Below are 14,037 nucleotides of genomic sequence, written 5' to 3' on the forward strand. Positions count from 1 at the left end.
GCAGACGCTCTTGGTCTGGTCCTCTGCTGTGTGGGCCCAGTGCTCAGCGTGCACTGGGGACCTACAGGCCCTCACTAGGCACTCCGGCGGGGAGGAAGCGGATCTAAGGGGATGACGTGACTTGCCCAGACCTCACACAGTGAGTGGGTGTGCAGGGCTCTGGACTGCCTCTAGCCCCAGAGTCCAAGTCCCTTCAGACGCACACCGCGGCGCTGCAGGAGGTGAGAGTGGTCACAGCCTCGCCTTCCGTCCATGGGCCCATCTGGACTCAGGGCTGATGAGTGGAGTTGGAGCAGATGTTGGGGTGTCTGGGAGGTGAGGACCGAGCTGCCACATCGCTGAGTGGAGCAATGTGGGAGCCTTGGTTTCCTTGAATGCAAACACATCCCATCTGGATAAGGGGCTGGCCCTGCCTGATGCCAGATAAGCTGTGGGTGCTTCGGAAAAGGCAGCCATCTCTGGGGCAAGGTGAACATAAGGACCGGTGCTGGCTCCAGGAGCAGACTTGGGCAGCCACTGGGCCCTTCTGAGGTCAGCCTGCTGTCGGTCAGCAAACAGCCTTGGGGTCTGCCTCCCCCAACCCCCAGTCAGGCGTGACAATTTTTTTTTTTAATATGAGGGCAATTTTAATGAGGTTCTAGGTATTTAAATCCTCCTGGGATTAACACCACTAATGAGATCTAGGCACCTAATCTTGCTGCATCTTTTTAAAGATGAAACACGAGACATTGGCCCGGCCTGAGCGCGAAGGGCACTGCAGAGCCAGCTTGGAGAGGCCAGGCCTGCCCCCTCCGCCCCTCTGCCCTGCAGACAGCTATGACCACGACTGCCTCAGCACTGTGGCAGATGGTCCTTGGCCCTCGGAACTTCGTCCTTCAGTGACCGGCACGTGGTTCAGTGATGGCCATGAGGGCTTCTTCCTCATCCAGTCCTAACCAAACGCCAGTGAGCAGAATGACCTTATTGGAAGGCCAGCTGTGTTTCAAAGGCCATTTTCCCCAAGGTGCTGCCATGACTAAGCCCTCAAATGCAGGGCTCTGGCATTCCTGGGGACGCACACTGAGTCATGGGTGCAGCCTGCAGCCAGCCGGGGCCCGGGCCCCGGCTGTGGGTGGGACCCTGGTGGGTGGGAAGGGCTCGAATCAGGCAGAACCAGCACAGGCACGTGGTCCCGCTCAGCACCAAGCGCAGGGGTGGGAGAGAAGCACCTGGAGATCTTTCCCACTGACATTAATTCCAGAGGCTGATCTGGCCTGGCGAATGTGAGCTCAGGGGTTGGCACCCATAGCCCCAGCCCCTCTCATGTTGGTGATAGAGGCACGTGAGTCACTTCTGAGCTGTGGGAGGCTGCTGCATGGTGAGTCACTCGGGAAGAAAGGGCTGAAGGGACAGCCGGAGCCCCTGTGGGAGTGGTGTTGGCCGGCCTTGGCCTCATCCGGGAACAGCTGCTCCCCAGCTGGCCTAGCACACCTACAGGAGCAGGCCCTCTTCCAGCTGAAGGCTGAACATTCAGTCCCTCTGCCCCCCAGCTCCCCTCGGCTTCCGCTGTCCCAGTGCTGCTGCCTCTCAGCAGAGGGTCCATGGAAGTGTCTGCACCCGACACCGACGCCTGCAGGTCCACACCTTGCTTCCACATTCCCCCCCACCCCTCGCTGTGACCTCCTGCCCATAATCGTCACACCCCGGACACAGGGACCACACGACTCAGGGGCGTCCGCCTGGCAGCACGAGCACGATAAAATAGGAGTCTGCATCAATTCAAAAGGTGGATGCGAGATGCCTGCAGAAACCCTGAGAGTATCTTCAGACAGAGCAGACACGAAAACAAGTTCCTTAAAACAAGTCACTGTCCACAGCTCCTCAGTGAGAGGTCTGGGGCCACGGGGGTCCCACAGTGCCCGAGGTGGGGTGCCCGAGTGAGCCCTGGGTCTGTTACTCTGACACAGCCACAGCGGGCTACCTCACTTACAAAGCGGACCCAGCTGGTCCTCAGGCCCAGGCTACTAAGACCGAACTGTGGCTCTCTAAGGAGGCAGATTTCTGGTCTTGCAGTGAGTTTCAAGTGTTAGTGCAAAAAACAAACAAAAGTCCATATTAATCTCAGTTGGAAGCTCAGGAGTGCCTCCCCAGGCAGCAGAAGCAGAGTGGGGATTTGGGGACCTCCCCTCAGCTTGGCCTCTGCCACCAGAAAGTCAAGTGCCTGAAAATAAGGGAAGGCCCCTGCTGTTTAAGCTCATGGAAAAAGGCCACTTAAATCCTTGAGACCGTTTCCGATGCCCATGTGGGCCAACGTGGTGTTTGGCCAGAGGTGGGGACATCCTTCTTGGCCGCTCATGGTCCCGAGGGGCTCAGTCACCTCCAGGGGCCAGGCCAGGTTGCTATTCCTGCCCCTCTCACCCGACACAGATGGAGGAGCCCCGTGCCACAGGCCGCCAGCTTTCTGATGGCAAAGCCAAATCGGAGGCCAGCCTGGCCACGCGGGCACTTCTGACTCTCAGTTCATCCCCTTGGCGGGTAGACTCGACCCAGCAATGCTTGCTCTGCAGAGAACCCCACTGAGCGCTGGGACCAGGCAGTTGGCCAGGCAGAAAGGGGAACAGGACGTGTGCCCTGAGTTTATGGGCCTCCTACAGCAGCCATAATGGAAATGCTCATATTCCAAACATTACCTGGTTAGAAAATCAATTCTGCCCAAGAAGAGAGAGCCAACCAGGGTGACACTGCAGAGCCCTCTGAACCGCCAGGCTCCCACAGGAGCACACGTCAGAGACCCTCCAGGGTGCCTGCCTCTCCCTCAGGCCAGGTGTGTCCACCATCTGAGCCACACCTCAGGGCTGTTCCTGGCCTGGTCCAGACAGAACCCGATTTCAACAAGAAATAGAAAGGACCGATCAGTGGCTTTTGCCAGTCACCCCAATTCCACATTTTGTTTCTGGTCAGATCAGCTAATGTCCCTTAGATTACTCCATCAAGAGTGAAAGTCATTGATAGAGAGTTAAAAGACAGCTCACAGAGCAGGTGCGACAATGAAGACAAAAGGCCAGAAGTGACGTCTGAGCCGACTGAACGTGAGGCCTTTCACTGTGCGTCAGAGCCGTGGCCCGGCCCCGTCAGACTGGACTAGAGTCCCGCTGAAGGTTGTGCAGAGAGCTAGCACCGCCTTCTTCAAAATAACCTCCGGGGTCTGGCCGTCCCGTAAACAGAGTTGTAATTCAGACCAGGTTCAAAAAAGAAAAGGGAGAGGATGTTATGCTTAACAAGCACAGCTTCTCCAGTAGGTTCTGGGGAAGTTCACGCCTGGTCAACTGTACGAAAGCTGGTGAGAGCAAGGCCGCTCAGCTGTTCAAGGCACCTTTGGCGTTCTCTCCGCCAGCTGCCTCCTAAGAGATGCAAAGAGCGAGAGAGGAATAAAGCCAGAGTCACTGCCATTTACCGGTATTTGCTGAATTCCAGGCCACACATTTTTAGATTAATGTTTGCATCCTCAACAGCCTTTGTGACTGAGGTGTCCAGACCCGACCTGTCTGTGTTGCTTCCTCCTCAACGGCGAGCTGTCCCCCAGGTGAGCTGCCCCCCTCGATGGTGAGCTGTCCCCCAGGTGAACTGTCCCCCCCTTGACGGCGAGCTGTCCCCCAGGTGGGCTGTCCCCCAGGGTGAGCTGTTTCACTCTAGCTGGGAGCCTCCTGGAGGCTGGACGTGCCCCGGGAGGCTGTTCCACAAATGGCTGCCGGATGGGAGACGAACGAAGGGCCAGAGCTCAAACCCTCCAGGCCCGTCTCCATGGCCCTGAGAAGCAACTGGATGCTCTTTTTCCCTAAGCCTAAGAAGTACCTGACTGGAACGCTCTTGTTACCCCTGGACGCCTTGGCCAGACCAGTCTTCTCCACAGAAAGGCAAGGGGTATGGGCTTTAGGAGCAGACCACCCAGGCTGGAACCTGGGCCCACTTGTCAGCCCTGTGATCTGGGGCAAGTTATTCAGTCTTGTGGGGCCTCAGTTTCCTCATCTGCACATGGGGGGAGGGTGGACTTAATACACCCTATAAAGTTAGGGAAGCGCCTGGCACATGACCAGTGCCGCGTCCATGGCTATTAAGAAAAAGAGTCAAAGGCCTCCCCTGGTGGCGCAGTGCTTGAGCGCTGGGTTGCGAGGCTGCCCACAGCCTCTGCAGCGCCAGTTCGGTTCCCGGCCACCGGCAAGGGTCCCACCAAAAAAAAAAAAAAAGAAAAGAAAGAAAGAAAAAGAGTCAAGCCTGCTACCCAGTAGGGGATGAGTCTTTCTGGATGCCTGAGACCTCCCTGCTCCTCTAGAACGGATGAGAGCCCCACGAGGAAATGGACCCACCTTTTGGAGGTGGCACTCACTTGGGGTTTCGACCCCACTGTTTGAATGCTGTGTGTGGCACTGTGTGATGCAAGGCTCCCAGCCCCCCTGAGCCTGAGAAGTGGGGACCCTAACACTGACCTCTGAGGCATCACTGATGAGGCTGGCCTCCCGGTGCACGCCCTGCACTCACGTGCAGGAGGCGGACGGCAGCACCGCCAGCGGGTTCTCCTCTGTAAATTTCTCTTTCAAAGGCAGCGCGAGGATGGTGGGTCACGAGAACGCAGTTATCCATTTAGGAAATTCTTGTTCTCACCAATTTCTAATCCCATCAGCAAAGAGGAGTGTTGACGGGGTTTAGAACAATGAGTTTGATAAGTTGTAATTTTCTCAGAAAGAGATCGGAAGGTGGGGTTCACAGGGCTGCATGTGGACACCGCACTTGTGCTGCCTGGGCCGAGGCCAGGGATCAGAAAGGTCATGTACCCAAAGGGTGTCCCAAAGCATGACAAACTGGAAACTCTAGGAATTCACTTGTCAAGTTCTGATGAAACCAACCGCAACAACAGCAGAAGGAAATACTTCAATTACTTTGAGAAATCTGGGGCTGAGCTGGCCCTACAGAGGCCCCACTCGCCCTTGGGGTGTCCTGGCTTGGATTCAGCCTGCAGCCCAGGTGCCAGGCTCCCAAAATGCAGCGGTGCTTGCTGCTCCTCACCCCCAGAAGCTCCCCCTCCCCCCATTAATGGTCCTCCTAGAGACTCCACCCTCCCCTCCTGCCTTCCTTCCCTCCCTCCCTCCTGCCTTCCACAGCATGGCTCCTGGCCTCAGCCTCCCAGGACAGCTGTTTTTGTCAACTGCCGCCTCGCCAGGCCCTCCATTGGTGCAATGGGCACTCATCACACTGCAAGGCAATTATCTATTGATCTGTCTTGGTAATAAGTCATCACGTATTGATTATCCCTCTTTATCTTGCCCACGCTGCGCGTGGCTGACCCTTGCCAGCAGGAACGTATCTGCAGTATTGGGGTAAGTGTAAACCGAGCATTTAATAAACAGTTAGGTGGTCAATGACCTGCTGGATTCCTAGTGACCCATGTTTGCAGTCCAAGAATCTGGAGCAGAGGTTAGCAAACTGCTCAAGGTCGCACGGATTGCCAGTGGTGGGCGGGGCTCCCTCTCTATGACCACATCCCCCTGCCGACTTGGTTTGAAGGCCTCCCAATTCCTGCCCCTCTCAACAGCCCCAGGACAGTGCTAAGGGGGTGGGCCTGGACCCATAGACCCAGACTTGCCCTGACATCTGAGGCCGCTTTGCTAATTGTTTCTTGGGTGGCTGTGGAGATGAGGGGGCTCTGCCATGTGCTATGCTGCTGGGCCAGGTGAGGTGCCCCTGCCGGCCACTGCGGTCAGCTGGTGCTCTCTGGTCTCTGTCTTGGGCCCGAGGGCCAGACTTGTTTCCTCCTCCTTGACTCAGAGGATTTTATAGCCCTTTGTTGTTGCCCTTTTGCTATTCTGCCCGTTTCTGCTGTGGGGTCCAGCCTGCCTCTCTCTACGCCCCATCTGCCTGTGTTACCTGAATATCTGGATCGTTACCCACATCCTCAAGCCACCAACTACAGAGCAGAATAGTCTGTAAAACGGGTGCCTCAGGTGTGGGCTGATGCAGAGGAGGGGGACACAGGGCTCAGGGAGTAGGTGGCCAGCCTCACGATGGGCCACCTCGCGGGAGCACAGTCTGGCCATCTGTGCAAATGTGACTAAAATGTCGACTCGAAATACCGACCCCTGAGAATTTGCCAAAGGAGTCAAAGAGAAGGAGAAAAATTCTACATGCAAGATATTTATAGCATCATTTATAAAAACAAAATGTTAAACAAGCGAGGTGGTCTCCAAAGAGGAATGGTTAGCAAAATCCTAACAGAGCGAAACCAGTGGTGTCGCTCTGAGAGAAGATGGACTGTGATGACCACGCACCTCTCTGTCAGTGTATAAAGTTGGTAAATCACTGTAGATCATGGACCCTGACTGCACCTAAGTAAGACCACGGATGCACAGATGAAGGCAGCACGGCACGGGAGGAGGAAGAAACAGGAAATAACAGGAAACAACCAATCCAGTTGTTTCTCATTAAAACACATTGTAAATTGTTTGGTCATCGACATCCCAAATGTTTACACCCAGGCAGACGTGTGTTGATTCACGTGTGGATTATGCACATGTATGTGTGCATGTGCGTGCATGTGTGTGTGTGTATGTGTAACATGAAGAAGAGTTAAGTGAGAATCCAGAGGGAGTGGAGAGAGCAGCCTGAGAGAGCATGGCCCTCTCAGGAAAGGAGAGAAGGCTTTGTCTAAACATGAGATAGGTTCCTGTCCTCAAGGAACTTGACATCCAATGGCTTCATGCGCCAGGACCCCTCCTGCCATCCCCCTGCAGTCCAAGAGCCCTGCGGTGGTGGTGAAGGTGATGAGGTGCTGGGTCCCGGCCCTGCTCTGAGACTTACCCTCAGGGGGCCTGTTGAGACCGACCCCTGGAGCTTTGGTTTCTGCCTCTGGGGAAGAGGCGAGCAGGCTGGGGCAGTGCGGAGCACGGGTAGGTTCCCGGCCTGGCCTCACAGAGGCCGTGCGAGTTGACTGCTGTTACAGTTGCGTGCCCCACCATCTCTCACCAGGGGCCTTAACTTTGGAACTTAGAGCCACTGGTGTTGGTGAGGAGGGGCAGGCACACACGTGAGAACGGAGAGAGGGGCCGCCGCGTCAGCTGCGCACTTACCGTAGGTGAACATGCGCGGGGAGGTGAGCTCGATGTTGGGCAGGGCGCCCAGGTGGTTCAGCACGGCGCAGCGGTAGCCGTTTTTCTGGGCATAGTCGACAAAGGTGCGGATGTACTGCTTCTCACTGTGGTTGGCGATCCCGGGGCAAATGACCATGGTGACGTCATCTGCAGGACCAGAAAGACATCCAGTGTGACGGCGGAGCAGTGAGGACCGCGGCCACGGCCACTCTGCACTGGTTAAGTGTTGGCGGGGACGTAACTGCATCTTCTCCCCCTGAAAGTCTCCCTTTAGCCTCAGCTGCCTAGACCAGGGCTTCCCTAACCACAGATGGTGAAGGGCCGGTTTTTAAAAATTCCCAGCGTGGGCCTCCCTGGTGGCCCAGGGGTTGAGTCTTAGCACTATCACTGCCAAGGCCTGAGTTCGATTCCCTGCCAGGAAACTGACCCACAAGGTGCAGCAGACCTCTCCTGTCTCCCCACTGCTCCCCTCAGCAGTGTATTTCAGTAGATCTCTCTGTTCTGCTCCCCACTCTGTCTCTGGTGAATCCTCTTACCCCCCTGCACCTCTGGGCTGTACCCCAGTTCTTGTACGTATAAATAAATAAATAAAATCTTAAAAAAAAATTCCCAATCCATCATGGATAGGCCACTCTTGAAAAATACAATAGGATGGAGCCTCCCCAGTGGCGTAGGGGTTGAGCGCTGGGTTGCGAAGCTGCCCGCAGCCTCTGCGGTGCTGGTTCGATCCCCGGCTGCTCCCCGGCCACTGGAGGAGGGTCCCACATGGTGCGCAGACCTCTCCTGCCACCCGCTGCTCCCCTCAGCAGTGTACTTTGGTCCTTCTGCCTGCTCTGCTCCCCCCTCTGGCTCTGGTGAATTCTCTCACCCTCCCGCGCTTCTGACTGTCCAGTGCTTGTATAAATAAATGAATAAATCTTAAAAAAAGAAAAAAGAAAAGAAGCTTCATTCAATCCTTTAAAAAAAAAAAGATATAATTCTCAACTGTTTATTACAGTCAATATATATAAAGTTACGGTCAAACTGCTCTTCAAGTTTCTGAACACCACTCTTAATTTCTGGATGAAATCCTATGGGAGGAGTGAACAAATGCATGAGTGGAAAAATAAAAAACAGTGTTGGCACAGACCTCTCTGGCCTAGCAGTTTGACTTCCAGGCATTTCTCAGATAGGTGTACACAGGCAAGACAATAGAGGTGCAGTGAAGATTATAGTGGCAAAATACTGACTTATTAAGTCATCATCAATTATTAAATAACTAGCAGTATTTTATTTATATTACTTGATTATATTAATTAATGATCACTGAATTATTGAATTATTGTTGACTTATTAATTATATTATCCCACATCCAGGGGTGGTGAGATAAGATGTAGCCCTGAAAAGCAATGAGGCATCTTTACACCCTGAGGGGCAAGCTCTCCCAGGGATGTGAGGATGAAGATGTTTATGTTATAAGGGCATCCACTGGCCCAGGTGCCCACGCAGGCCTTCAGGGTCTGGGGGGAGACCCACCCTCCTGAGCAGCCTCCAGTCCCTTTGGAATGATCTGTCACAAGCATAAATTACCTCCTTGAAAGCATAATATGGATTTTTCTTTACAAGAAAAGAGGTGCTTAGGTTATGAAATCTTAACCTAAATTTTCCTTTCAAGGGTTAAGCTAAAAAGCTATTTGGAAACTCTTAATATGTATAAAGAACCCGAGGGATGGATTCTTGAGCTCCGATCCATGAACTGCCCAATGAGGAGGTCAGAGCCGGGACGTGGCGCGGACACTGTCCCCAGCTGACCGGCACTCAACCCGCTCACCTCCAACACAGTGCTCTGCCAGGGGCTCGAAGAGGTCGAAGGTGGACGTGGCTCCATCCGACATGGTGATGAACTTGCGTTGCCCGTAGGGGTGGGGCGACCTCACCCTGCCCATCTTCCCATACAAGGCTGTCTGGATGTGGCCACTTTTCCCCCAGATCAACGGTGGAATGTATCTAGAAAGGAAGAAGGAGAGCTCAGTTTCTCCAGGTTCCTTCAAAAGGGCTCAGGAACACCTTTGAGCAAAGCCGTTCAGGTTCTTTCCTGACACAGTCTATAGTCAGGGTGGATTTGAGGACCCCCCCGCCCCCACCTGACAGCCACGCCGTGATTTGGCCCTGTTCTCCATTTACTTATTCATCCTTCATCAGATCAGCTTCCTACATCAGATCAGCTTCAGAACTCAGGACGAGCTTGTACAGACAGGATTTCAAACTCGGGGTGTTAAGTAATTCCGTGTGTTATTTCCACGATGTAGAATAAAAGAAATCGAGTAATACATGGTGACACATGCTGCTTGCCAGGGCTGGGGCCTCCTGGGAGTGGATGTGCACAGAATAGCCAGCGCTGCGCCCAGGCTCCTGTGTGCACCTTCCTGTGCTTCTTCAGCACAGGCTGCCAAGCAGGTATTCGGGGAAGCAAACCCGTGGCTCTCTGGCACCCTGGGGAGGGCTGCAAACCCTTCTAAGAACCTGTAAGTACCTTGTGTGTACGTGTTCTCTCTCTGTGTGTGTGTGCGTGTATGTGTTCTGTGTGTGTGTTTGTGTGTGTGTTTGTGTGTGTGTGTGTGTGATGCATGGTGCAGAGGAGGGAGGCGCCTGACATGCCCGGGAGGATGTGCCGGAAGGGCAGAGCAATGTAAATATTTGCTGGATTAATGAAGGACAGAGGCTTGTTTGCCAAAGCCAGGCATGAGGTCGCCCTAACAACTACCCCTTGTGAACTCACAAATGACTCTGGTCCTTGGTAGGAAATGCGACACCCACAAAGCAGGTAATTACTGGGACTCAGCAGGCTCCAAGGCCCCATGAAGAGCTGGTTCCTCCACAGCCAGGGCAGGGTGAGCCCTTCCCGACGCTGCTGCTGAGCTTCCTTCCGTGACTCTGGGCCAAGCCTGAGCTAACAGGGCCCTTGTTCTCTCGAAACCAGAGTCAAAGTTCAGATGTTAGCGACACCGTCACCCCATATTAGCTCACGGGGTTTGCTTAACCTATCTGCCGATCACTCCCATCTTTACATCAGACTAGGCGATCCAAGGAGCCCTTCTTAGAGGAAACCAGCTCCTTAGTAGCTCGCAGGCCTACACAAATTCAAGGGAAGGGAAGCTATTGCCTGAAGCAAGCTGGTTCCCACCCAAGCTTCCTCCTGGGGGCAGGCGGGTATTTTAGGACCTAAGAACATGGAGCCACTTGCGAGCCCAGCACCCCAGGTGCAGAGACATGGTGTCTGGAAACGATCGAAGGGACAAGTGACAAGGGAGGGGCTTGTAAACAGGCCAGCTGGACACCCGCGCTCCACACGAGGTGTAGATCCGGAATTGAGGAAGGATTTCAGGCTACCAAGTTGGACCCCAAATTGTGTGTGGAAGAACCCTGATCCCCACTGCTTTTGGAAGAAAGTTGGAAGAAAATTCTATTTAGCGTATAAATTAAAAATAGAAATGTGCTGAGGTTAAAACTGTCAGTGGGGGGAAGGGGTGGGGGGGTTGACACTTCATATCGGATCTTCTGATCTTGTTCAGAACACAATGTAGTCTTAGAGAACGTGACAAAAGAATAAAATTACACTCCTTTGGATTTATTCACAGATTTCCCACACGACAATGACACGTATTCATCCTGAGACCATGTTCTCAGTTCAAGGGCTTGTCAAATCCTCTGAATCTTAGCAACAGCCCCTCTAAGAAGCCCCCACCCCCAGCTTCTCATCCGGCACCCGCCTGCCATGGCTGCACCCCCTGCAGGGGCCTGGTCTGGTTTTGGACCCGCCACACCCTGGTGCCTGCTTCCTTCATTCTGCCTCAGTGCCCGCAAACCTGCCCCTCCAGCCTGGCTCCAGCCAAACAGGCACGCCTGTACTAGGCTATTTTTATCCCAAGAGCCTTTCCTCCGCCTGGCACCACCTCTCCTTTCCTTTCACAGCCGGTGCTTCTCCAGACCAGCTCTTTCCTGTCCAACAAGACTAGCTCCCGGTCAAGCTGCTGGAGGGGCTGCCCTTTCTCTGTGCTCCCCGCCTCCCGGGGCACCCCAGGCTAGCACTGCACACTCAGGGGACTCCACTTACCTCACGCCCCCTTTTCAAGCACACCCCCCCACCACCATGGAGCCAGGTTCCCTCGCCCGAGGGTCTCCCTGGGCACAGGCCACGCTGACTGGGAGGACTCAGTGAAGGAGCAGAGCACTGGCCTCTGGGCAAGCCCGGGAGATGGGGCGCGCATGACAGTGATGGCCCTGATGGAGGGCCCGACTAGCACTAGCCTTTCTCTTTCCTGGCTCTTAGAGCCGTTTTCAGACTGGGCTGCGAGGGCATTCTCAAGGCGCGTGCATGCGTGAGCTAGCAGAGCCTCAGTCCCCAGGGCTCCCTCAGTTGGGTGGATGGTCAGTTATGCTCTGGAGAAGTTTTTTGCCAGGGGCGTCTGAACCTTCTAGAACCACCAAATGACCTCCCCAAAGACACACTAATTTGCATTCCCACCAGTAATACCTGGAGTACCTGCCTTCCTCACCCTTATCAGTCAGGCATTGTCTTCTACATTTTGGTCCCTAGATGGGCACAAAATGGGTCTTTCATCTTAAGATTGATTCAATCTGCGGCACAAACAGGTCCTGAGTTTGCATTTCCCTGATTTATATGTTCAGTATTTGTCATTTGTATTCTCTGCTGCGAAGTGTCTGTTCATATCCTTTGTTTTTCCATATTTTTGTCTTTTACCTGCTGATCTGTAGCTACTGTCATTGTATATGTGGCAAAGGTTTTCTCCCAGCCTACTGTATATTATAGTTTTATCTTATATGGCTTTTGTATTTTGTGATTGGGTGTTTTCCCCATTAAAGCCTTTGTGTTTTGTCTTTTGTTTTAAAAAGAGTCATTCTAACACTTCATTATAAGTATAATCCCCATTGTTTCCTTCCACTACTCCTATTGCTTTAAAAATGTATTCCCCTTAGGCCTCCTCTGGTGGCACAGTGGTTGAGCACTGGGCTGCGATGCTGCCCGCAGCCTCTGCAGCACCGGTTCGATCCCCGGCCACCAGCGATGATTCCATATGGAGTGACAGACCTCCCCTGCCGTGCCCGCTGCTCCCCTCAGCAGTGTATTTCATCAGTCTGCCTGTTCTGCTCCCTGCTCTGGCTCTGGTGAATCCTCTCACCCTCCCGCGCTTCTGACTGTACCCAGTGCTTGTATAAATAAATAAATAAATCTTAAAAAAAAATGTATCCCCCTTAAATCCGCTTGCCATTGTAAGTGGTTCAAAGCAAAGACTGGCTCGTTTCCCCTAAGACTTTGCTCCTTGCTCTTGCACCCATGACGGTCTACCCTCTCCCAGCTGATCGCAGCTGTCACTGTTAATGTACAACAAGTTCCCCATCAAATATTTAGTTTTTCTATATTGTTATTCTGGTTTCTTGATATATTGGCATACAAAACTTGTATATTACTTTGGGGACCCGGGGACATCTTTTTAATATTGATTTGTCCCATTCAAATCTCATGACAATCTGCCATTATTTATGTCCGACAGTGAAACTTTATACTTGCTTCATACATCATAGAAAGCTCACTTTTTACTATGCTAATTTGCATGCATTTTTACATTTCTTTTCTTTTTTTTTTTTTTGCAGCTATTCTTAGAGTTGAAGCTCTCGGGTGTGACTTACTCCCAGCTCCCTGAGAGCAGAGGCCCTGTCTTCCTCTTTTACTGACCCGTGTCGTTCTTCATCCAGTGCTGTGCTGTGACCAGTGGCTAGTAAATGTCTATTATTTTTTTAAATTTTTTTTTAAAGATTGCTTTATTTATGCATGCAAGAGCTGGGGTACAGGCCAGAGGTGGGGGCCTAAGAGGATTCACCAGAGACAGAGTGGGGAACAGAACAGGCAGACTTGATAAAATACACTGCTGAGGGGAGCAGTGGGCGAGTCAGGAGAGGTCTGCTGCACCATGTAGGTAGCTCCCTGGCTGGGGATCGAACTCATGCTGCAGAGGCTGTGGATTGCTTCATAGTGTGGTGTTTAACCCCTTGCGCCACCAGGGAGGCCCTAAATGTCTGTTATTAAGAAAGGAGCTAGACCACAACAAAATGTAGAGGCTGTCCTGTCCTTATCCTCCGAACCTATTTATCATCAACGTCTGGCTCCACTAACAGAATTGGCCAGTGGGAAAGCCTGCAAGGGAAAATGGGCCTCCCTCCCTCCCTTCACACACACACATACACACACACACAGCCGACGGGCAGATGGAGTTCACATCAAGGACAGATGGTTGCCGAGCTGTTTATAAGTTAGAAAAAAAGTTGATATTGCTCATCTTTGCCCTAAGTCTGTGGGTGACCAATTCCTCTTAGAGGACCCAGTCCCTTGGCCGTGGATCAAACTACTTTAGAGCTATTGATCCCAGATGGGCTGTTATACCTTTTAGTCTCTCCAGTACATCTCTACCAGCCAGGGGAGAGGGGAGATACTCGAGGTGTGCTGTCTGAGACTGAGCCCCTTCTAGCAAATGCACCAGACAGGATGCTATGGTTAAAGTGACAGAACCCAATTTCAGCTCATCTAAGGGGATGTAGGAGGCAGGCTGAGTGCTCGCCCACTGGACAAGAGGGTGGTGAACGAGGCTCAGAGAGGGCAGGATACTGGAAAAACCAGGGGTCTGCTGCAGGGGTATGCTCATTACAGTTAGCACCTTGCCCCTCCCCCAATATTCCACGTCAGGAGAGGGGCTTCTGGAAGAAGGGAATTTCAGAGTGGGTGGGCAGGGCCCCCTGATTTACCACCTGCATGCAAGGGGAGACAAGCACCTCCCCAAAGCAAACCTGTGTGACCCTGGAGAGGAAGAATGCATGCTGGGTGGTCCCTGACAAGCTTGGGGCTGGACTTGCCTTCGGTTTAAA

The 14,037-nt window shown here is 53.0% G+C and overlaps 1 protein-coding gene across 1 annotated transcript in view; it reads right to left on the bottom strand.

The window, feature by feature from the left end:
* The window catches only part of ABHD2 (abhydrolase domain containing 2, acylglycerol lipase), a 74,287-nt gene that overhangs the window by 18,620 nt on the left and 41,630 nt on the right, over positions 1 to 14,037 (bottom strand). Inside the window, exons 4-5 of the mRNA XM_037510002.2 lie at positions 8,930 to 9,105; positions 7,098 to 7,265 (exon numbers count right to left, since the gene is read on the bottom strand). Of these exons, the coding sequence (XP_037365899.1) occupies positions 7,098 to 7,265; positions 8,930 to 9,105 (344 nt within the window). The remainder of the gene's footprint in view (positions 1 to 7,097; positions 7,266 to 8,929; positions 9,106 to 14,037) is intronic.

Source organism: Talpa occidentalis, unplaced genomic scaffold, assembly GCF_014898055.3.
Source record: "Talpa occidentalis isolate TD23 unplaced genomic scaffold, MPIMG_talOcc4v2.1 talOcc4.14, whole genome shotgun sequence".
Lineage (NCBI taxonomy): Eukaryota > Metazoa > Chordata > Mammalia > Eulipotyphla > Talpidae > Talpa > Talpa occidentalis.